Here is a 25,082-nt window from a genome sequence, read left to right as displayed (position 1 = left end):
ATTTGATCTCTGGTTCCTCTGCCTTTTCTAAAACCAGCTTGAACATCTGGAAGTTCATGGTTCATGTATTGCTGAAGCCTGGCTTGGAGAATTTTTTTACATTATTTTACTAGTGTGTGCTGCTGCTGCTGCTGCTAAGTCGCTTCAGTCATGTCCCATAGACAACCTATGGCAACCCCATAGACAGCAGCCCACTAGGCTCCCCTGTCCCTGGGATTCTTAAGGCAAGAGCACTGGAGTGGGTTGCCATTGCCTTCTCCAATGCTTGAAAGTGAAAAGTGAAAGTGAAGTCTCTCAGTCGTGTCTGACTCTGTGCGACCCCATGGACTGCAGCCTACCAGGCTCCTCCGCCCATGGGATTTTCCAGGCACGAGTACTGGAGTGGGTTGCCATTGCCTTCTCTACTAGCGTGTGAGATGAGTGCAATTGTGCGGTAGTTGAGTATTCTTTGGCATTGCCTTTCTTTGGGACTGAGTTGGGACGTGCAATTTGAAAACAGAAGTGAGATTGGGCTCTGGTTAGGACTCAGTTATTATGTGAGAGCTGCTGTTATTAACATGGGTCTAGGTGCTGCCTTCATGATGGTCATTGTTTCTGTGTCTTACTTGTCTTTTCTTGCTTCTGGCCTCTGCTCCTCTAGATCAAGCCATATGATTGTAAAGCTTGTGGGGAAAGGTGTGTGACTGGACCCTGGAGTTGGTAGTGAAGGGAGGGAGAGATCCAAAGTGAGTGTGTCTTTGATCTGTTGGACTCGGGGACAGTGGCTGTCCCTGAGATGGCGACATGGGCAGAAAAGCAGCCTTGTCGAGAGAGTGAGGGCAGCCTGGGACATCACAGGGAAGTGTCTGGGAGGCTACAGGACAGCCAAGTCTGGAGGTCAGGAGAAAGACTGAGGCTGGAAGGATATGTGTGTGTCACTACCATAAATGTAGAAGGTGAACTGAGGAGGTGAGATAGAGGAGTCTGGGCAAGCAAGAGTCTGTGGCGGAGACTTCGATGGGAAAAGAGGAATTCCCTGCTGGTCTAGTGGTAAAGAGTCCACCTGCCAATGCAGGGGACACAAGTTCAAGCCCTGGTCCAGGAATATTCCACATGCTGCAGGGCAGCTAGCCCATGCACCACAACTACTGAAGCCCGTGTGCCCTAGAGTCCATGCTCTGCGCTAGAGGACAGCCCCTGCTCACCACAACTAGAGAAAGCCCTCTGGTAGAGAAAGCAACAAAGAGTCAGTGCAGCCATAAACAAACACATAAATAAATTAGATGGGAGAGGTTGGTGCTGAGTCGAGGCAGGGTCCCTGGGGAGGAGGGGAGGGATTGGTTGGAAAGACATTTTAGGAGGCCAGTGGAAGGCCATGGTGACTGACAAGCTGTGGAGGGAAACAGAGAAAAGCCCAAGATGAGGCTTAGGTCTCTCTTTAGTGACTCGGGACCACAGGCCTCCCTGAGACAGAGACCCAGGAGGAGGAGCACAGATAGGGGGGAAGATACTGAGAGCACACTGAGACACAGTGAGTGAGCCCTGCTGGGGGACATCCAGGGGCAGGCATTCCAGGGGATTGCTGGCCACCTGGTCCGGAGCTCAAGAGTTAGGGATAGAATCTGGGGCTTCTCATTTTCCCCTTTCCCTTCTTGTCCTTCACAAAGGCTCCAACTACTATGTGCGCATCCTGAGCACCATTGACCGGGAGCTGCTCAAGCCCAACGCCTCGGTGGCGCTCCACAAGCACAGCAACGCCCTGGTGGACGTGCTGCCTCCCGAGGCCGACAGCAGCATCATGATGCTCACCTCAGGTGAGGGGGAGCCCAGGGCCAGGGAGGCCTGAAGGGACCCTGCGGGCCAGGCTGGGAGCCCCAGCTCTGCTCTCCCACCAGATCAGAAGCCAGACGTGATGTATGCGGACATTGGGGGCATGGACATCCAGAAGCAGGAGGTGCGGGAGGCCGTGGAGCTCCCACTCACACACTTCGAGCTCTACAAGCAGGTAAGGAGCCAGATCTGGCAGGGGAGGGAGAGGCCGGGTCCGCCAGGTCTCCAGCTGGTGATGCACTCCCTGGCTCATCCTTCTCTCCACCTCTGGGCTTCAGATCGGCATCGACCCACCCCGAGGCGTCCTCATGTACGGCCCACCTGGCTGCGGGAAGACCATGCTGGCAAAGGCTGTGGCTCATCACACGACAGGTGAGCCGCTTGGCCCCTCCCCCAAGCTCTGGTCTTCTGGGCTTTTCTGACCTTGCCCTCAGCTCTCTCATCCTCCCCAGGAAGTAGTGTGGCATGGCGATTAAGAATGTGGGCTCTGGGGTCAAAGCCCCAGTGTGTGTCTTACTGAGTGGTGATGCCATCCTGGGGAGGTGACTTTACTCCCGTGCCTCAACTTCCTCATCTAATAAAACATTCATTTCATAGCATGATTGTGGAGAGAATTAATGAAATAATGACATAGTTTTCCTTTGGTGGGTCATGACCTGTTAGTAATTATGAATTCAAATTCATGGGTTCTAACCAGCATTTTAAAAAGTAAAACAACAGAAAACATCAGAGTTCACCCCACATACTGCTGCTGCTGCTGCTGAGTTGCTTCAGTAGTGTCCGACTCTGTGCGACCCCACAGACGGCAGCCCACTAGGCTCCTCTGTCTCTGGGATTCTCCAGGCACGAATACTGGAGTGGGTTGCCATTTCCTTCTCCAATGCATGCAAGTGAAAAGCGAAAATGAAGTCGCTCAGTCGTGCCCGACTCTTAGCAACCCCATGGACTGCAGCCTACCAGGCTCCTCCGTCCATGGGATTTTCCAGGCAAGAGAACTGGAGTGGGGTGCCATTGCCTTCTCTGCCCACATACTAAGAGCTCATATTTTGTTTGTGCAAATTAATGCACACAAATATGCATACACATATCTGCTGTGGTTGTACAAATGTATTTCTTGTAAGTTTCAAAGATGTCTGAAAGTCACTGTACTGTTTGTAAAGCCTAAAAACAGGACTCCTAAAATCTTAATATACTAAGCCAGGGAGCAGTAGAGAGTAGTAGGTAAGCACTGGGTCAGGCCACCTGGGTTTTTGAAATATGGACCTCTTACAACTTCTTATGTAAGGTTGTACTACTTATGTAAGTTAGTTTGTGTAACTTCTTGGCAAGTTAGCCTCTATGTGACTCCATTTCCTAATTTTCTGGATTATTCAGAGGATTAAACCAATATAAAGCTTCTAAAACTGTACCTTGGCACATAGTAAGTATAGTAAATGTTAGCCATTGTCGTGATCATTCATTGGTTTAGCAGCTCATTGAACTTCTGCAGTCCCCGGTGCTGGGATAGAGTGATGAGCCAGACATGTCCCCTGCATTGGAGAGTTTCCCAGTTTGACTGAGGGAAAAAGGAAAATAAACACTTAGTCATTCAATATTTATTGAGCACCTGATACATAACAAGCTGTGTCCTAGGTGTGGAAGACAAGTCTCCATACCTCATAGATGTGATGTCTTAGGTGAGGAAGTACTTGAACAGATGAATGAATAGGTCATATGTCATATGGTGCTAAATGCCTGAAGAGAATAATTAAGAGGCAGGGAGATAGGGAAAAACAGGAGCTGTAGCTTTATGTGCCAGGACTGGAGGTGGTCAGAGAAGACTTTTCTGAGGTGACATTTATGTAAAGACCTAGAATATGCTTTTGAGAGAGTGAGTCACGTGAACGTCTGGGGGGACGGAGTGTGTCAGACTGAGGGACTTTGCTGATGCAAAGGCCTTGAGGCAGGTATGTGCTTAATGTCCCAGAACAGTGAGGAGGCCCCTATAGTTGAAGCCATGTGAGCAAGGGGTCATGGTAGGAAGTGAGCCTGGGTGGGGACAGTCTACAGAGTAGCAAATGCCTCAGGAAAGCAAGGAAGGTAGTGGGATAGCCCTCCAGGAGGGTTGTCAATCCATTCTGCATAGGCCTCTCAGAGAGGGGTCCCAGAAGAGAGCTGTGAGCAGTCTGCCAGGCACTCGGTAAGGAGAGGGAATAGCATTTGTGAAGACGAGGGGGTGGGAAAGAACTTATCTAGGGAGTCATGAGTAGTGGTGAGTAGACCGTGACTAAACTCTGTTGGGGGCAAAGAACTGGTGATTTTGTCCTTTTGTGTTTCCAGTGCCCGCCCAGTAGCTGAATTGTGAAGGAGGGGCTGTGGGACCAGAAGATGAGGCTGAAGAGGTCAGAAAGGGCATGAATATAAATCATCTTAGTGCTAATATAAGAGAGTTTGGCTGTTGTCCTGAGAGCAAGGTGGTTGTAGACAGGCCGAGTTCAATAGAAATACGGCCCTGGAACAACAGAGCTTGAACTCTGAGGGTTCACTTGTACCCAGATTTTTTCACATGATGCATGGTTGGATGAATGTAGATACGGAGGGCCAGCTATAAAGTTATACACAGATTTTCTACTACACAGAGGATCAGCGCCCCTAAACCCTGTGTTGTTCAAGGGTCAGCTGTAGAATGCAAGCTATATATATATATAATTTAAAATTTTAAGTATTCATTATTTTAAACACGTTAAACAGGTGAACTTAGTCTAAAATATATGTTTCTTATTTAATTGGTATATTCAAAATGTTATTTTAACATGTAGCAGATATGAAATTTGAGTTTTTTCTATCATTTTTCCATTGTAGTAAAATATATATAATGTAGAATTTATTACTTTGGCCACTTTGTGAGTGTACAGTTTACAAGTGACATCAAGTGCATTTACAGTCCTGTGCAGTGACCACCACTATCCATTGCCAGAACTTGTTCATCATCCCAAACTGTAACTCTGTACTCATTAAACAATAATTCCCTATTTCTCCCTTCCCACCATCCCTGATAACCCTCTATTCTACTTTCAGTCTCTGAATTTGCCTGTTCTGGGCATCTCATATATGTGGATGAGTCACACGGTATTTATCTTTTTGTGACTGCCTGCTTTCACTTAGCATCATATCTTCAGGGCTTGCCCATTTGGAATGTGTCAGAACTTACTTCCTTTTAAAGGCCAAATCATATTCCACTGTATGTATAAAGCATATTTTATCTGTTCATTCGTTTGTTGGTGGCCATTTATTGAGATGTTTTCCTTTTATTGGTGCTGTCTTTTGAAGTCTGGTATGTATTTCACACTTAGAGTACATCTCATTTTGTTTGGACCAACCACATTTCATTTGCTCAGTAGCCACTGTGGCCAGTAGCCACCGTATTAAAGAAGGACAGGGCTACAAGCTGCACAACGCCTAGTTTATGACCAGGTCTACATAGTGGATTCTGTGTCTCCTTTCTCTCTGGTACCTGGAAGGAATGTCCTGAAGGTTGCTCCGTGCAACACAACGCCACATCCAGACACTAACAAACAAGTTAAACTCTAAGAAAAGATAGAAAGGAGAGGCAGGCCCCGAACAAACCTGTTGTCAACCCCATTGCCACTTGTTATATCGGAATATGTGCTCCTGGTTCCTGACTCTTGCATGATATTCAAAGGTGGGTCCTTTGAGCAAATGGAACTGAGCTCTTGGTGAGGTAACATGATGCCTTGGTGTATGAAAAGCCTGTTTTCTTGCTGGTTTTTTAAGCACTCTGAAAATCCACTTTTTTTTTTTTTTTAATATACATTGGATTCCATGAACGTATCTAGCTCTATTTTATAGGCATGTTGGAGTACAGACACATTTTTTAAAATATCCTGATTTTTAAATGTTGGGCCAAAAAATGGCACATCCATAGGCAGGATTCACCATTCGGGCTGCTGGGTCTCTGAGGGGTACAACTGAGTAGCTGGTCCTCCTGACTGGATCTAGGACCCTGCCCAGGTTATGAGAGAATGACCTGACCACTTGGAGTGGGCATCCAAAGAAATGGATGTCCTCAAGGAATGCTCAGTTTCAGTTAAAGTAGAATGGGGCCCTACAGGCAGGAGTCCCATTCTCGTCTGACGCCTGTCATCCTGCCATCAGCTGCATTCATCCGCGTCGTGGGCTCAGAGTTCGTACAGAAGTACCTGGGCGAAGGCCCTCGCATGGTCCGGGACGTGTTCCGCCTGGCCAAGGAGAACGCACCTGCCATCATCTTCATAGATGAGATTGATGCCATTGCCACCAAGAGATTTGATGCCCAGACAGGGGGTGAGTGATGCCCACACAGGGCCTGGGGTCTTGGGCAGCCTTGCCTACAGGATGCCCTGGGCTGACCATGTTACATACTCTCCAGCTGACAGGGAGGTTCAGAGAATCCTGCTGGAGCTACTGAATCAAATGGATGGATTCGACCAGAACGTCAACGTGAAGGTTTGGGATTCAGGATGGGCAGGGGAGGTGTGGTGTGGGAATCAGGGAAAGATGGAGGCTGGCCTGTGAGGGGACAGCTATTGCAGTGGGAGGGAGAGTATAGAAGGGACAGAGGTCTGAGCTGGCCTGTCCCCGATGCCAGGTGATCATGGCTACAAACAGAGCAGACACCTTGGATCCTGCCCTGCTGCGGCCGGGACGCCTTGACCGTAAAATTGAATTTCCACTCCCTGACCGCCGCCAGAAGAGACTGATTTTCTCTACTATCACCAGCAAGATGAATCTCTCTGAGGAAGTTGACTTGGAAGATTGTATCCTCCTCTAGAAGCAAGGGGAGGTCACTGTTGGGAATGGGGGTTGTATCTCCACCTCTGCCATAACCGCCACCCAGATTGAGCAGGTGGGAGACCAAGGTTTGGGGAGGGGGCTGATAACAAAGACAGCCCACGAACAACTTCTGGCTCTGGGTATTAACCCTGTCATTCAAGGAATAGTTTCCTTAACACATCTGCCACAGATGTGGCTAGACCAGATAAGATTTCAGGAGCTGATATCAACTCCATCTGTCAGGAGGTGAGTGATGGTTTCTGTCTAGATTGGGCAGGGGTATGTGTGAAGACCTTTCCTCTTGAAACCACTCTGCCGCGGTCCTTCTGTCCCTCATTGCCACCCTGGGTCTTGGGCTGTGTCTGTGTCTTCCTGCACCATCACTGGAGGCGGGGAGTACAAGGAGTAGGTTTTAACTCTTATCCCTTGACAGAGCGGGATGTTGGCTGTCCGAGAGAATCGCTACATTGTTTTGGCCAAGGACTTCGAGAAAGCCTACAAGACAGTCATCAAGAAGGACGAACAGGAGCATGAATTTTACAAATGACCCCTCTACCCAAACCAGAGGGGCCAGGGGCTTCTCTTACCTCCCCAGCCTCTTTCCCCAAACCTAGTTCTCTTTCCTCTTTACCCAGGATTGATTTATTCATTAAACAAATATGACTGAATCTGTTTAATTTCTCCTTACAAGTTTAACTCCTTTGGAGAAGCTGGGTCTTGAATAGGATCCTCTGCGCCCCTCCTCCTCTCCTGACAGATACGCAGTTGAGGTACGTGGCCTGGGTTACAGCTTGAGGGAGAAGTAAAGAATTCACACTAAATGGCTTCAGAAATTTGGGGAAAAGGATGGAAAATGAACAGCCCATGACTACAAAATAAAACCTCTATAATCTCCCCACCCACATTTCCTACAGGTAGAAGACCATTTAAGTTTTGGGCAATTCCTACCTTCTTTACACTCAGAGTATGTATCAAGGGCAGAGGAACCACCCAGTGGAGTCCCCTGGAGCAGGGATGAGGGGCCAGGGGGGAAGTTGGATGCCTGAGTTCTGTCAGTGTCTCTGGCTCTTCCTACCATCTCACTGGGGCACAGATGTGTTTGGTAGGATCAGTTCCCAGTTTCTCTTGACGTCTCTGTTTAGACCCCTCTCCCTCTGGGGAGTCTTCCCCGATACCCCAAAGGGAAGTAACCTTCTCCCTATGCTGCCCTTGCACCATGCTCATGCTCTGCTTGGGACTTCTTATATTTGCCTCCTCCAGACTGGACTCCTTTGTAGTCAGGGATTGTAGCTTGATCATAATTCAAGTCTCAGCACCCACACATGGCAGACATTCAGTTCATGTTCCTTGGACAAATGTGTGAATGTCACTGTATAGTTGGGAGTGAGATGGTAAGAAGGTATAACGAAAAACAGTCGAATCAGGTCCTTGAAGAGACAGGTGATTCCTCTGTAGATAAGCATGGCAGGTTGAGCAGAGAAGTTAATTAACTCTTCCTCCCTCCTGGCACCTCACGAAAACAAAAGTAGGTTATAAATTCTCCTGGACACAGAAGGAGGGAGGAGATGGCAATGAAACGATTTTGAAAAGAGGCAGAGATCTGCTTGTTGATGTAGCAGATCTGAGGAAACGTGAACCTGAACTAATGGGAAGTCCAGAAACAGACTCCCATTTTCAGAAACCAGAGGGGCCAGGTTCTGAAGGTGAGGAACAGGAAACGGGAGGATCCCCTAAAAGGCTACATAAAAACCAGAACTGATACACAGAGTGTGCTGGAAACAAACGAGCTGTTGTTACTCCAGGCCCTGTGACCCCCAGCCTGGCTGAAGACCTCAGATTTACTCTGCAAAGGCTGGGCCAGCAGTTTCTGGGCTGGTGTACCTGGGGCAAGGATGAGAGGGGCCATGCTGAAGATGAGATTAACTAAGTGCCCTGGGCAGGCAGCTGAAGGATTCCTTCTGAGGAAACCAAGCAGCATGATCAAGAGGAAAGTGGATGGTTAAGATACCTGAAGTCTTCACCGTTCATATTCAGTAGCAGCTAATAGCAAAACTGATGAGTTTACAAAAGCATATAGTTTAGAAATAATGGAAGTAAATTTCAAAAGAAACAAAAGGATGAGAGGTCCTTGCCTCTTGGAAGTAGACAGGGAAATACAGGGTAAGTGCACCATGAAATGCTTTCTTTTCTAATAAACTTTGTATTCAATATATACTTTACCTTTTTTTTTTCAGCTGTGCCATACAGTATGTAGGATCTTAGTTCCCCAATCAGGGATTGAACCCCTGCCCCTGCATTGGAAATGTGGTGTGTTAACCACTGGACCACCAGGGAAGTCCTATACTTGAATTAGGTTTGTTGTTGTTTAGTTGCTAAGTCGTGTCCAACTCTTGGGACCCCATGGAGTGCAACCCGCCAGGCTCCTCTGTCCAAAGGATTTCCCAGGCAAGAATACTGGAGTGGGTTGCCATTCCTCCTCCAAGGGATCTTCCCTACCCAGGGATCCAACCGCACTTCAGCAGTTTCCTTCCTTTACTCTCCCTCCTTCAAAAGGACTTGTAAAATCCTTTTTTTTTTTTTTTTTCATGGCTTTGTTATTGTTAAGTCCTAATTTAAATCCAGGAGTGACCCCTGGGTCCTATCACAAAGGGACAAAACACATCGTAAACATCAGTGATAAAGGGCAAAGAGACTGGGAAAAAATAGCCATGTACCCCAGAAGTGACAGCAGACTAGCGTGATGCGCTAATTGGTAAAAAAGTGGTAGCCACTCACATTAGCTGGAAGAGGGGATATTTGGTATATTTTGAGGATTGCCCAGCAACCTTGTTGTCTATGCTTAGACAAAATTATAAAGTGGCCTCCCTTCATTATGGTCTGAGTGACCCTAATGCTGATGTTCCATGAGACTGCTTATGTCCAATAGGATAATATGGCTCAGCTGTGAGCACTAGGCTATCTTTCAGTACCACTGAGGCCTACCTGTAAGTGTCAGGCCAGTTCCTGGATGTCGGGGACTGCTTTTTTCTGTTCTCAGCTACATGCTACTGCATTTAGAAGGAAAAAGTAAGGCCAGTTTGCCGAACAGCCCGACACGTGAACACATTGGAAGTGGAGTCTTGAAAGCAAATGTTTTCCTACTAAGGGAAACAGATCCGTTTTCTCTCTCTGCTCTGCAAAGACAAGAGAAAGAAAAAAATATATGTAAACCTTTTTGTTTTTAATTGTTTTAATTATAATAATACACATAAAGGAGCCCAAAATATAAATGTATAATGTAACAACATTATAAATAGAACACTTGTGTAACCATCATCCAAGGACCAGGTGGTAGGTTTCCACTGAAAAATTCCTATAAAACTCTGCCCAGGAGCAGTAATTATCCATTTTGTGAATACCTCTGCAATTCCTACAATGGAGAGTGTACCCTGGCTTGATAGAACAACAGCTCAGACAAATGTTGATCATTTCCCCAGGTTTCATATATACCTATTATTATTATTATTTTTAATTATTTGCCTGCATCGGGTCTTAGCTGCAGCACTCGAGATCTTTGCTGCCTCATGTGGGATCTTTCATTTTGGTACATGGCCACACAGGCTTAGTTGCTCCACAAGACAAAGGCTCCAAGTTCCCCGACCAGGGGAACCCACATCCCACATTGCAAGATGGATTCTTAATCACTGGGCCACCAGGGAAGTCCCTCATGTATTCTTTAGTAACATTTCCTTTGAGTACAACCAGGATCAGTAAGCATACCTCAGATGAGACTACAGTGTATGTACTGCTAAGTTGTTAAAAAGGACTTGATTGATCAAAAATGACTCTACCAATGCAGCAACATGACAAACATCACCACTGCCTGCACAGACCAGAAGCCATGTCATGATGCCACAGATTACACCACAGCCATCCTAGGTGACTTAAACAGTCTTCCATGTCAGCCTCATGGGGAGAAGAGGAGGAGGAGGATGTATAAGAAGAAAGAGCCTGAAATAGATGGTGCTCAACATCCTAAAGACTGCATCTTTTTTTCCTTTACTTATCCTCACAAAGTATCCCAAAATGTGACTTGGACATTTTGCCTCTTAAGGTATACGTACTGTCATGTCATAGGATAGAAGGCTCCAGTGGAACGCTCAGCACAGTGACTCCTGCTGAAGCAGGGATATATCAGGCCAGGCAGATGCTGACCCCAGAGTCCTGCAAGGGACAGCAGGGTTCTCTCCAGAAGTAAGCCTGGTGCCCTCAGTGGTCCAGCACCTATTAATTTCTATATCAATCTGAGACAGGCCTGGGACCCTCTGCTTCAGTACTGCGATGCTTGCACCTGGACACACCTCTCCTTGAGCTACAAAATCCAAGAAACTATATGGGACTACAAATAACTGTGTGCATACACAGGCAAATTCTGGACCCAAAGATACAAAAAGACAAAAAAAACCCACCCCCAAAACCCCAAATGCCATTTCTGAAGAGCTGGAAGCAAAAGCAGGGTTACTGCACATGCCCCGCCTTCACTCAACACTACCAGAGGGTGGGCAAACCACCTAAGCTACCCCTCCAGCCTGACTCCTAGACACACCCCGACCCTCACCCCATATAAGGAATGAGCTCACACCCACCCCTTGGGGAGCAAACAAGGGAACCTGTTATGCTCCCTACTGCAGCCCACAGGAGCCCCAGTAAAGCCTTGTGTGAATTTCTTGTCTGGTCTGTAGTCAGTTTCTATTGATTGGGGAAGGCCAAGAACCATATAGATAATTGTGAGTTCAAACCATTACATCTAGTTTCAACCTACCATCCCAAGGTTCATTCTAGTCATCTCCTTTTCCATGTCTGAGGTTCCCCGCTGATAGGGAGAAGCCTGGCTGCTCCCATTGCAGTTGATATATTTACTTATATTTGATCAGAATCCCAGCCCCAGTGCCTCAAGCCACTCCCTGCATGATCACCCTCCTCATCCTGCTCAGGCTCTAAGCCCATCTTACAGCTTTAGGACTGAATTGCTCAGAAAGGGGAGAGGAAGTACAGATGTGTTATCATCTGACTAATTGTGGGCTCACTATTCTATGGCACACTGCCTTCTCAAGCATAAAGCGAAATATTTTTTCAGTCCAAGATTCCCAAAAGTATCCACCACAGACCCATAACATCACAGAAGAGTGGAAAGAATTCCTTCATATTAAAAAAAATTACTATGATTTCCATTTTTCTCTATGAAAAAATTCATTCAATTCTATGTGTGTGTCAGTCACTCAGTTGGGTCCGACTCTTTGCGACCCCATGGACTGTAGCCAGCCAGGCTCCTCTGTCCATGGAGTTCTCCTGACAAGAATATTGGAGTGGGTTGCCATGCCCTTCTCCAGGGGATCTTCCTGACCCAGGGATCCAACCCGGGTCTCCCGCATTGCAGGCGGATGCTTTACCTTCTGAGCTACTAGGGAAGTCCATTCATTCTATACACACAGGCAAAATTGTTTGACAGATAAGACAAATCTTCAGCTCAAGTCGTGAAACAGCTGATGTTGCAAGAAGATGCAACGTATTCTTTTTATAACAGATCTGCGGCTCATATGATCACACACGTGTACCAGTCACAAGGCCACTAGCACCTGTGAAGTACCACACGCAGACACTCAGATTCACAGACCTATCTCCACAGAGCCTGACTTGCACCCGCCGCTCAACCACCCCCCGTCACACAGCAACCCGCACACCCACCCCATCACACACACATCACCCCAGTCACACTCCAGCACAGCCACGGTCTCCACCGCGCCTCTCACCTCACTGCTCAGTCACGAATCACACTCCAGGCCGTGGACTCCTTCCAGTTAGGTCCTGCTTCAGCACACGCCGTCTGGCACCCAAAGAATTACACACACGCAGAAACACAACTCATTCTCAGCCGAAGGCACAGTCGGTCCCGCAACCCTCACAGCGGCAAACACACACAGACACGTACACACGCTCACGAGGCCGGGTACATAGGGACACACGCCTGTGAACCACGCGCCGGGACTACCTCGAGGGAAGAATCTGACAGAATCCGCCTCACACGCGCTCGGCCTCAGGGCGGCACTACGGACGCACTCGGCTGTCAAGACTCTGGACTCCATTGTCTGGAGGTCCGTCGAGGCTCGCACAGCCGGGACTGCTCCCGGCTGAGCTCTGTCAGCTCGCCGCGCGAGTACGCGGGTTCCAGAGTCCGGGACCAGAGCCGCCCTGTCCGAGCGTGCCTGCGCCTGCGCACTCAGAGCCCGAGGCCACCGGCTAGCGGCCGTGGACTACATTTCCCAGAAGCCCCAGGGGGAGGGTGTAAACTTCCACGCCGAGGGCTCGCAGCTGTGCTTTTTGGGTTGCCCAGCCACCGCAGGTGAGCTTGTAGAAGCCGGGGGAGAAGTTGGTGCTAGGTAAGGAGGAGCAGGATTTGTCCGGAGTGGGGATGGAGATGCCGCCCAAAGTGAGGACCCCAGGGAGCCTTTTCCGCCTGCAGCCTCAGGCCTGTGCGGGCAGGAGGGGAGGAGGAAATGGATTATGTGACTGTGTGTGTGCGTGCATGTGGGGTGTGTGTGTGTGTGTGTGTGTGTGTGTGTGTGTGTGCGTGTGCGTGCGCGTGCGTGTGCGTGTGCGTGTGTGTCTGTGTGCAGGACCAAGTCAAGCCTCCTGTCGGTGGGTGCGGTTGTCAGTCTGATACTGGTACTTGGTTCAGTGATGAGTGTGACTGACCCACGTTCTTGCTGCCTTCTCCTCCCTCCCCTCAGCCCTGGTGTCTGCGCAGAGCTATGTTCCCAAGAGAAAAGTCCAAGATTGAACCCCAGGATGAAAGTTCCCAGCAAGAAGGCACAATCCTGGCCTTGGGATGGGGCTTTTAGAGCTAAAACACAGACTCCTGGGAGGAAATGGTGAGAGGGGTCCTTACTTGGAGGCAATGTGGGTGCTGCTGCATTTTTCAGAACCACAGCATCCCCTTACCTCTGAGGTGGTTAGGATAGGAGTCGGCTATCATGTCAAAGACAGGCTCCCATCTGGTCACAGGCGTGAGGCAGAGCTGATGTGGCCCTGGAGGGGACATTACCCATCTGGCTGTGCTCGGAGAAAGGCTTGGTGTCTCATGATTTCCTTCTTCCCCAGTCCTGCCAGTCTTCACAAGAAGGATCCTGAAGAGAAACGAAAATATTTTCCCCATCTAAAAGTGCAGATCAGGTGAGCTTCTACTTTCTCTTTGTTTGTAAATGCATTTTTATTTTTAGTACCTAGAAACATTTGCTTTTCTTTTCCTGAGATGTCAGTGGCCTATTCTAGGCCTATTCTTCTTTCCTAATAAATGAGCGGCCATACAGATGGGTCACCCTCTCATTCACTTTTTGTAATAGTAAATATATATCCTGAAGTCTAAAGTTACAACTTTGCTTAATAAAGCAAATGAGATGAATATTTAAGTGGAATCACATCATTGCTGTCCTGCAGAACCTGAGTTTAAAAGTGAGGCAAGATCAGAGGTGGTCTGATTGGTGTCAATGACATGGGCATCTGCTTTTTAAGGTGTTTAGAGCAGGAATGTGATTGGAAATCATGGAAATCTGTGTCATCATGTGTAAGATTTTTTTCTAGGGAATTGGTGGGTTGAGATTTGCTTATAAAGAGTTTGTCAAATGAAAAAAAATATGCATATGAGTAAAGTAAGATTCATTGTGATGAACAATAATACTCAAATTTTAAATGTCATATAAATTTCATTTACTATTATTGGGATTCAGAGATATTTTACAAGGGTTATATCCAAAGTGATATTTCAATTGATTATTCAGTGGAGAAAGGGGAAACGAACCAAACACTGTCTGTCTGCTTTGCCCACATTTTCTTATTTAGTCTGCAGATGGCTCTCACCTGATATATTCATTCAGAGGAGAGTTTTATCTGTGGAAAGATCTTATTATATTGAATAAGGATGTTCAAGAGTTGTTAATCTTTATTTATAATGGTCATACTGATTCCCTTACTATTCCCACACATGTCAAACAGATTTGCTTCCAAGATGTTCAGATATTTTTAATTGGATATAGATTTGTTGTATACTTAATATTATGGAATTGATGCTAATTTTTTTAAAGAAGTTATTCAGTTATATTACATGAAGGACTTGTAAAAAAGAAAGTTAAAATAGCCCTGGCATTATGATTAATATTTGGGGGAGGTTTATTTTAGCAAAAAATTTTTTCTGTGAACCTGTATATGTGTGTGTGTATGTGTGTGTGCAGAATAGAAACTGTTCTAATTGATCATTCAAAGGACACAGATTCCACAACTCTTATTTGGAAAAAGTAATTCTACCAAAGCAGAGGTTTCTTATATCTCCATGAATATAGAAAGAAGAGGAACATGTCAGTGATGCTTCATAAACCTTCCAAGTATTTATACCTCCAAATTTGTATTATATAAATCAACTATGAATAATTATTGGCACAATTTATCAAATAAGATAGCCCTTCAGGATTAAACTTTTTTAGGTTGCTCTTGGGACTTTGCTGGTGGTCCAGTGGCTAAGACTCCATGCTCTCAATGCAGGGAGCCCAGGTTCGATCTCTGGTCAGGGAACTAGATCCCACATGCTGCAACTAAGACCCAGCACAGCCTAAATAAATAAGTATTAAAAAAATTAAGTTGCTTTAACAGAACACAGTGATAACCTGTCTAGTCCAAGTATCTTTAAATGCAAACAACATTTTGGAAGACAGGTTTATAATAGTAGAAAGCAGAATAAAATGGTAATAACTATAAATATTAATGTAAATCTTTACATAGGGCAGGAGAGTAAGATTGAACCTCTTATTAACATTCTCCATTTAATGCCTTATTAGGTTCTCTTTATCAGCTTTATGTTGAACAATGGTGTCTCTTCTTTTGTAGCAGCAAGGATGAGGAGAGATCTACTTAGCACTTTCAAGCCTTGCCTCTAAAATATGTAAAATACCATTATAAAAAAAAGTGGGCATGAGACTCAAATTTTACTATAAAAATAGAAAGTACAAAATAAGTTTATAACAATACCATCTAACTTTTATTTAGCAATTACCTGTCACTAAATGCTATGTAATATCCCAGTCTTCGTGACTGTAGGAGATTGGTACTGTTCTTATCCCTAGTTTATCAATAAACTAACTGAGAAGTTGGCAGCTGTCAGATTAGGACTTACATTCTGAAAGTCAACAACAGAGTCTGTGTTATGGATGACATTATAATCTTTCCCTTAATTTTACATACTTTTCTTTTTTTTTCCCGACTGCACCACTCAGTTTGCAAGATCTTAGTTCCCCCACCAGGTATCGAACCTAGGCCCTAAGTGAAAGCACAGAGCCCTAATCACTGGACACTCAGAGAATTCCCCATACTTGTTTAATTTGCCTGTATCAGCCAGTAATTCATCAGGAATGTCCTTCTCCAACATTAAATATGGACCAGTATAATCAGTATTAATAGGGGCCTTAGTGTGCCATCAAAACTGACCATAATTTTGTATTTAAAATGGATAACAAACAAGGACCCACTGTATAGCACATAGAACTCTACTCAATGTTATGTGGCAGCCTGGATGGGAGGGGATTTGGGATAGAAGGGATATATGTATATGTATGGCTGAGTCCCTTCACTGTTCACCTGAAACTATTATAACATTGTTAATCAGCTATACCCCAAAACAAATAAAAAGTTCAAAGGAGGGTAAAAAACTGACCATAATTTATTCAACCTGTTGCCTCCTGTAGCTATTTATTTTTCTAACAGTTGATTAAGTTGTTATATGATAAACATCTTGCACATGTATCTTAGTGTGCTAAGAAAAACTGCCTAAAAATGGAATTGTGGTTGAATAACAGACATTAGGGCTCACAGTATGCTGAATCTTGTGATAGTAGTTAGAGGAATACAAGCATTGAAACATAGTCACTATCCTTAAGTTTCTTATAATATGGCAAATAATATAAAGTCAAAATAGACAGAATAAGCATGAGATAGGAGGTAATAAGGGGTAATAAGGGCTTCCTTGGTGGCTCAATGGTAAAGAATCTGCCTGCAGTGCAGGAGATCCCCAGGAGAAGGAAATGACAACTCACTCCAATATTCTTGCCTGGGAAATCCCATGAACAGAGGAGCCTAGTGGGCTACAGTCCATGGGGTCGAAAAAGAGTTGGACACGACTGAGCAACTAGACAACAACAAGGAGGTAATAAAGCCACCAGAGGTCACATCTCTTGGGAGTTCATAGAAAGGAGATAGTATTTGTCTAGCAACCTCTGTCAGCTTTTGACCAGTTTATTCTGAGTTTACAGGAACTCTGTGGTGAAAAATGAAATTTAGGCTGTATGATTCATACCAGCTCTGTCCAGTAGAACTTTCTGCAAAGATGGATATGTTCTATATTTACATTCTCCAGTATGGTAGCTACTAGCCACATGAGGCTCTCAAGCACTCGAAATGTGGCTGGTGCAGCTGAGGCAGTGAACTTTTAATTTTACTTAAATTTGATTTGATTTAAATAGTCATATGTGGCTCTTGTATTGGATAGCACAACTTCATATCTTACAGTTTTGCTTCTAATGATGTTAGATTCAAAGTGAGACTAATGGAACATATATAGATCAATATCATCAGAAATTTGGGTGGACTGAAGACGCTTTTTTTCTTTCTTTCCTTAGCTGCGCTGGGTCTTAGTTGCTACATGTGGGATCTTCCATCTTTGTTGTGGCTTGTGGGATCTTTGCAGTATGTGGAATCTAGTTCAATGACCAGGGATTGAACCCTGGCCCCCTGCACTGGGAGCTCGGTGTCTGAGCCACTGGGCCACCAGGGAAGTCCCTGGAGACCCTTCTGCTGGAGTGCTTGGTCTGGCTTCATGCAGGAAGCCCCTGCTTTGTATCCAGACTTGTGCAGCTTGTTCCCTGTGGTATAGTGAAGGTTTGGCTTCATTTAGGCTCCGTCTTTTCTCTTCTGATTTGTATGTGGGGTATTATGGGGATAGAAATACAAAGAAGGCAAAACAGGATCGTATTAACTAAGTCATTTTGGGATTCCTTTGAGACATGGCTGGTCTCAGAGTCTCTTATTCCTCCCCTAGTCCTGGCTTCTCTGGATTCTGTGCTTTTCGAGTGGAGGAAGCCCAAAGAGGACTACCAAGTTCTTGCAGTTCTACAACCATGGCCCATGTAAGTTCATGTTTCTCCTCCTTGAGATGTTGTGGTTTTTGAATTCATGTGATCATGTTTATTATCCTGAAACTTCCTTCCTGAGACAGCACTATTGCTCACGTTGCCCTCAATCACTCTGATCTCAGTGAAGGATGGAGCTACACAACCTAGTGGCCGTCTTCTTTGCCCCTCGTTTCTCTCTCTAGTGTTCACCTATTTCATCACCTCTCCAAGGACTGAGTCTCTCTCAGGACCATTGGGTGAAGTTGCTTGAGGGAAATCCTTGAACTTCTCTCGTTAGAGTCATGATTCCATGACACAGACATGATGGTCCGTTAGACTCCACAGACCTGAATGTTTCAGGTTGATAAGATGGAATTTAGTGTTGATTTTTTTGCACATGATGAGACCTCATATTGTAAGAGGTTTATAGGACTAGGTTGGAATGTGATTGAGGCCTGCATGTCAGAATCTCAAGGGTCTGTCCAAGGGTCTATCCCCCCCAGAGGGATAGATAACAGGACAGAAGTCAGTTTTGTGCTTGAGGAGGGTGTGCGGGTCTCTAGTGACATCAGTGTCATTGTGGATCATCCTACATCAGCATCCTTCAGCTTAGGATCCAAATAAGTGTTCCTGATGGATGGTGGTGGTAGCAGGTGGGAAGACCCTCCCAGATCCCTAATAGGGAATGAAGAAAGGCTAAAGGGACTGGGCTTTAGAAAGAAACACTAGGGCTTCCCTTGTGGCTCAGCTGGTAAAGAATCCGCCTGTAATATGGGAGACCTAGGTTCGATTCCTGGGTTGGAAAGGTCCCCTGGAAAAGGGAAAGGCTACCCATTCCAGTATTTTGGCCTGGAGAATTCCATAGACTGTATAGTCCATGGGGTCACAAAGAGTCAGACACGACTGAGCAACTTTCACTTTTCACTTTTAAAGGGACTGGGGGAGACCTTAGACATTTTGTCCAACCTAAATGCCTAAAAGTGACAGAAGGATTAGTCTGATATATCCACAAGATGGATGAATAGCCAGCCAGTAAATAAAAGAATTTGTCATCTATTATGACAAGGGAAAATGCTTATGACATTATCTTGCATAATAATGAACCTGAGTATTGATTAAATCAAATGTCTGCTGCTGTGCTGTGCTCAGTCATGATTGACTCTTTGCAACCCCATGGACTGTAGCGTGCCAGGTTCCTCTGTCCATGGGATTTTCCAGGGAAGAATACTGCAAGTAGGTTGCCATTTCCTCCTCCAGAGGCTCTTCTTGACCCAGGGATCAAACTCGTGTCTCTTGTGTCTCCTGCATTGATGTGTGGATTCATTACCAACTGCACCAAATCAAATGTCGGTAAAGTCCTATTTTCTTAGAGATTTTGGAGTATTTGGGGGAAAAACAACTCATACTTATTTTTTCTTTAAATTTTTTGAAAGGAAAACAGAACATAACTCACATTTATTCACAGCTTAAACTATTTGCATGATAGGCAACGTGCTTATTTATATGATTTTATTTCACTGGAAAACTTTATTGATTCATTACATGATATACAGGACATCCTATTTGTAACAACTGTATTCTTCAAAAGTATGTAGACACTCCATTTTACAAATTACTGATTTTCTTTTTCTTCCATACATGTTACAGGCTTGATGCCAGGTTAACTGCTTGTTATATTGCCTCTTTCCTACAAAGCAGTCATCCCCTTTTGAAAAGACAGTTAAAACATTGTTTATAATACATGGATCTGTCATTTCAGATGTCCTTGTCATTCAGGGATGTGGCCATAGACCTCTCCCAGGAAGAGTGGGAGTGCCTGGACCCTGTTCAGAGGGCCTTGTACAGAGATGTGATGTTGGAGAACTACAGCAACCTGGTCTCCTTGGGTAAGGATATCTGCACAAATAATTGACAATCTGCCTTCTGGAATACCAGTTTTCTCCACTGTTGAATTTCAGAGCTCTGTTTTAAGACACCAGCTGAATGGCTTTCCCCTATTTTGAAAGAATGGTTTGAGTATTATTGGGTTGGAAATGGGCACTTGGTTGAGTGCCATCTTCTCCATCCTTCAGTGACCTTCACTCTTTCTTCTGGCCCTTCCTACAGTTGCCTGTTATTCTACATTATTTCTAGGTTTGAGTCCTGTAATGTATTCTGAGAAGCCAGGTGTCATATAATGTGCGTGCTCAGAATTCCTGGAGCTGTTCTGTGTTAAGGTCTGGCCTACCTGCAGAGAGATTAGCTAGTCTCAGGGTTTTGTGTTTTCGTGATCATCAGAGGAGCTTCTACAGTTTATACAGTGTTGGATGGATTAACAATATTCATTTACTTTTTTTTTTTTCAGTTGTGCCACTTGGCATGCAGGATCTTAGTTCCCCATCCAGGGATCAAACACACCCCCCACCCTGCAGTGAAAACACAGTCCTAACCACTGGATCGTCAGGGAAGTCCCCAGTAGTATTCATTCAAAATTGAAGTAAACACATCCCATCCTAGAAGAGACATATTCTCTCTAACCTACTTTGTGGTTGAAAATTCTAGTCTGTGAATCTTACATTTGCTATTGAAAGAATTCTGAGGAAGAACTTGGAAGTATTTTTGAAGACAATATTTTTCTTTTGGGCTTCCCAGGTGACTCAGTGGTAGAGAATCCTTCTGCTGTTTCAGGAGGCATGGGTTTGATCCCTAATGGGGCAGATCCCCTGGAGAAAGAAATGGCAACCCACTCTAATATTCTTGACTGGAAAATCCCATGGACAGAGGAGCCTGGCAGGCTATAGTCCATGGTGTCACAAAAGAGTCAGACATGACTTAATGACTAAACAATAACAAGAAATTTTTCTTTTACTAAAATAAGAACAATAACAAAAATAATACTGCATGCTAGGCATCCTTGCAAGCTCTTATATATATATTAATTTATTTATTCTCACAAGAGTCTTCTAAGGTAATAACAGCCCCATTTACACTGATAAAAGCATAACACATGGAAGGAGGGACAGAGTATTTGAACCCAGACCATAGGGCTCCAGAGTCTGTGTCCTCAGTGCCTTTCTGTACTGCCTTTAAAAGTAGAACAGACCTTCTCCCTCCCCTATTTGGCCTCTTTAGTCCTATGACCATGAATCCATCTAAATGTGAATATTCTTCAATGGCCTTTTCAATTTTATCAAAAGCTATTTTGACCTATAGGAATTTCCAGGTGGCGCAGTGCTAAAGAATCCACCTGCTGGTGCAGGAGGCATAAGAAATGTAGATTTGATCCGTGGGTCGGGAAGATCCCTTGGAGTAGGAAATGGCAACCCACTCTGGCGTTCTTGCCTAGAAAATTCCACGGACAGAGGAGCCTGGGGGCTACAGTCCATAGAGTCACAAAGAGTCAGACAGGACTGAGCTCATATACACACACACACTTTGATAGAGTTTAATATAAATGTAACCAAGTCTAAATTAAGTCATTTTGAACTTACAGTTTTTGTTTGTTGTAAGTCATGTGGCATTTCTTTCTTGTGAGCAGGATGTTCCACTCCTAAGCCAGACATGATTACTTTATTGGAGCAAGAGAAAGAGCCCTGGATGATAATGAGAGAAGGAACAGGAAGTTGGTTCACAGGTGAGTGAAGGCAGATCAGCCAAGGGGGATCCCATCATACCCTCTGGGTCAGGGAGACACATGGCCCTGAGATGAAGGCTCCTTTCAAAGGCCCAAGACCCAGGGGAAAAGGCCTGATTTCTGGGAAAACATTAAAATGCCCCAACATGAGCCCCCCCAAAGCCCTTCATCTTTACCCTAGTTTGTCATGCTGCTTATTTCACTTCTCTTCTATTTCCCTCCCATTTCAAAGAGGGAACTGCCTTCTCTTTTCCCCATTGACAACAATTTTATCTATGTTTCCAAGTCCTCGTCTATATTTACACTTCTATTCTTTTCTCCATTCCATAAAATTATTTTATACACATTTCCAACTTACTTGAAAGCAAGACTGTGCCCAAGTTTAAGTACTATTGATATAGATTCCTACATGTTGTAGTAAAGATGACCTGTACAGAGAAGCAAGGCAATATGGTGGTGATATGTTTTTATCTGTGGTAATTTGTCTGAATTTTATTCTAAGAGATTAAAGAGAAACCTTTGGGGGGAAAATTATGTATAGATTCTCACAGTGATCTGCATCAGAATCATCTGATGAAAAAGATTGAAAATAAAGACATTCAGAAGTTGTTCTTATAGATTTTCATTCCTTTGTTTGGGTTGTTGCCCAAAAAGCAGTATGCGTAAGGAACTCCCCTACATTCATCCTAAGTAGGGGGACCACTGACTCAACTTGTTCATCCAGTCACTTATTTTACCCTCTTTTAGCATCACATCATTTTCTGAAGCCTTTTGCCTTCTTTCAGATTGCATTACAATTTAGAGTTCTCTAAATCAGGATCCAGAAGACAAACAGCTTATCATCTACTTTTGAATGGCTCATGGGCTAAAACTGGTTTTTACATTTTTAGTGGTTAAAAAAAATCAAAATAAGAATATTTTGTGAAACAAAAATTTTACGAAATTCAAATTTCTGTGTCCATATACCATATGTGGTATTACAACATAGCTACACTTATTCAGTTATATACTGTCTAAGGCTTCCTTTGAGCTTATAACAGCTGAGCTGGGTAATTGTCACAAAGACCATAGGTCCTATAAAGGCTAAAATTTTTACTATCTGGCTCTTTACAGAAAAAGTTTGCCGACCTCTGCTCTAAAACTCAACTTCTAATCTGTGTTATTCTTAGTTTGTCTTTTATTTTGACTATAAGATGCAATCCCTTATTCTACCTCCAACATAGAGAAATCACATCACAGCATTTGTTTCCTTTTTTTCCTCCAGATTTGGAATCTAAGTATTTCACCAAGAAGTTATTTCCAGAAAAGGATATTTGTGGAATATATTTGTTTCAGTTGCAGACAGTGGATGAAAGTCAAGCTTCTATCCATGAAGACACCATTTTCAGAAATGATTTGCAGCGTAAACATGAGTTTGAGAGACAAGAAGGATATCAAATGAGATGTGCTAGTCAAATGATAATCCAAAAACGTGTAGCTCTTCCTCTACATGAGAAAATTCATGCTATAGAGAAGTCATATGAATGTAAGGAATGTAGGAAGACTTTTAGACAACAGTCATACCTTATTCAACATACAAGAATTCATACTGGTGAGAGACCCTATAAATGCAAAGAATGTGGGAAAGCCTTTTGTCGTGTGGGGGACCTTAGAGTACATCAGACAATTCATGCTGGGGAGAGACCCCATGAATGTAACAATTGTGGGAAGACCTTTAGGCTTCATTATCACCTTACTGAACATCAGAGAATACATTCTGGTGTGAAACCCTATGAGTGCAAAGAATGTGGGAAGACCTTTAGTCGTGTTCGAGACCTTAGAGTACATCAGACAATTCATGCTGGGAAGAGACCTTATGAATGTAAGGCATGTGGGAAGGCCTTTAGACTTCATTATCAGCTTACTGAACATCAAAGAATTCATACTGGTGAGAGGCCTTATGAATGTAAAATTTGTGGAAAGACCTTTAGGGTACAACGACATATTAGTCAACACCAGAAAATTCATACTGGTATAAAACCTTATAAATGTAATGACTGTGGGAAGGCCTTCAGTCATGGCTCATACCTTGTTCAACATCAGAAAATTCATACTGGTGACAAACCCTATGAATGTAAAGATTGTGATAAGTCCTTTAGTTTTCATGCAGAACTTACTCGACATCATAGAATTCATACTGGTGAGAAACCTTACGAATGTAAAGAATGTGGAAAAACCTTTCGTCTCCAAACAGAACTGACTCGGCATTGTAGAATTCATACTGGAGAGAAGCCCTATGAATGTAAGGACTGTGGGAAGGCCTTTATTTGTGGCTATCAGCTAACTTTACATCTGAGGGTTCATACTGGTGAGATTCCCTATGAATGTAAGGAATGTGGGAAAACCTTCAGTAGTCGCTATCATCTTACTCAACATTACAGAATTCATACTGGTGAGAAACCCTATGGATGTAAAGAATGTGGGAAGGCCTTTCGCCTTCAAGCAGAACTTACCAGACATCACAGAATTCATACTTGTGAAAAACCCTATGAATGCAAGGAATGTGGGAAGGCCTTTATTCGTAGCAGTCAACTTATTTCACACCAGCGAATTCACACCAATGACAACACCTATGAGTGCAAAGAATGTGGAAAGATTTTCAGTCGTCGCTACAATCTTACTCAACATTATAAAATTCATACCGGTGAAAAACCCTATGTATGTAAAGAATGTGGAAAGGCCTTTCGCTTTCAAACAGAACTCACTCAGCATCACAGAATTCATACTGGTGAAAAGCCCTATAAATGTCAGGAATGTGGGAAAGCCTTTATCCGTAGCAATCATCTTATTCAACATCAGAGAATTCATACTGGTGAGAAACCTTATGAATGTAACAAATGTGGGAAGACCTTTAGTCGGCACTATCATCTTACTCAACATCACAGAATCCACACTGGGGAGAAACCCTACATATGCGACAAATGTGGGAATGCTTTTATTTGTAGTTATCAACTTACCTTACATCAAAGAATTCACACTGGTGAGATTCCATATGAATGTAAGGAATGTGGAAAGACCTTTAGTCGCCGGTATCATCTTACTCAACATTTTAGACTTCATACTGGTGAGAAACCTTATGGGTGTAAAGAATGTGGGGGTGCCTTCCGTCTTCAAGCAGAACTTACTCGACATCACACAATTCATACCGGTGAAAAACCCTATAAATGTAAAGAATGTGGAAAAGCCTTTAGTGTTAAATCAGAACTTACACGACATCACAGAATTCATACTGGTGAGAAACCCTATAAATGTAAAGAATGTGGGAAGGCTTTTATTCGTAGTGATCAACTCACTTTACATCAGAGAAATCACATTAGTGAGGAATCGCTATGCATAATGTAAAGAGGATATTGATTGGTTGCTAAGTTGTGTCTGACTCTTCTGTGATCCCATGGACTAGCCTGCCAGGCTCCTCTGTCCATGGGATTTCCCAGGGGAAAATACTGGAGTGGGTTGCCATTTGCTTTCCAGGGGATCTTCCTGACCCACAACTCCTGCATTGCAAGTGGATTCTTTACCATCTGAGCTACCGGGGAAGCCCCTACAGAGGATAAAGTGGCCTTTAGAAAATGCTTTTTATCCCAAAGAAAGGCAATGCCAAAGAATGCTCAAACTAAAAA

General features: G+C 44.2%; 2 protein-coding genes across 2 annotated transcripts in view; both read left to right on the top strand.

The window, feature by feature from the left end:
- Positions 1-7,289, top strand: part of PSMC4 (proteasome 26S subunit, ATPase 4) — a 9,588-nt gene extending 2,299 nt beyond the window's left edge. The window contains exons 2-9 of the mRNA XM_040254090.1: positions 1,506-1,793; positions 1,875-1,984; positions 2,088-2,181; positions 5,965-6,132; positions 6,218-6,294; positions 6,437-6,605; positions 6,812-6,867; positions 7,055-7,289. Of these exons, the coding sequence (XP_040110024.1) occupies positions 1,506-1,793; positions 1,875-1,984; positions 2,088-2,181; positions 5,965-6,132; positions 6,218-6,294; positions 6,437-6,605; positions 6,812-6,867; positions 7,055-7,168 (1,076 nt within the window). The 3' untranslated portion in view covers positions 7,169-7,289. The remainder of the gene's footprint in view (positions 1-1,505; positions 1,794-1,874; positions 1,985-2,087; positions 2,182-5,964; positions 6,133-6,217; positions 6,295-6,436; positions 6,606-6,811; positions 6,868-7,054) is intronic.
- Positions 7,290-10,463: 3,174 nt separating this feature from the next.
- Positions 10,464-24,827, top strand: LOC120873276 (zinc finger protein 546-like). The gene is made up of 7 exons (XM_040254089.1): positions 10,464-10,539; positions 12,763-13,000; positions 13,759-13,830; positions 17,738-17,825; positions 19,570-19,696; positions 21,328-21,423; positions 22,688-24,827. The coding sequence occupies exons 1-7, from the start codon at positions 10,464-10,466 to the stop codon at positions 24,802-24,804; spliced, it is 2,814 nt and encodes a 937-aa protein (XP_040110023.1). The 3' UTR covers positions 24,805-24,827.
- The last annotated feature ends 255 nt before the right edge of the window (positions 24,828-25,082 follow it).

This window comes from Oryx dammah, unplaced genomic scaffold (genome assembly GCF_014754425.2).
Source record: "Oryx dammah isolate SB20612 unplaced genomic scaffold, SCBI_Odam_1.1 HiC_scaffold_13, whole genome shotgun sequence".
Taxonomy (NCBI): Eukaryota; Metazoa; Chordata; class Mammalia; order Artiodactyla; family Bovidae; genus Oryx; species Oryx dammah.
The sequence above is the reverse complement of the archived record's forward strand: the minus strand, read 5'-3'. Positions and strand labels throughout refer to the sequence as shown.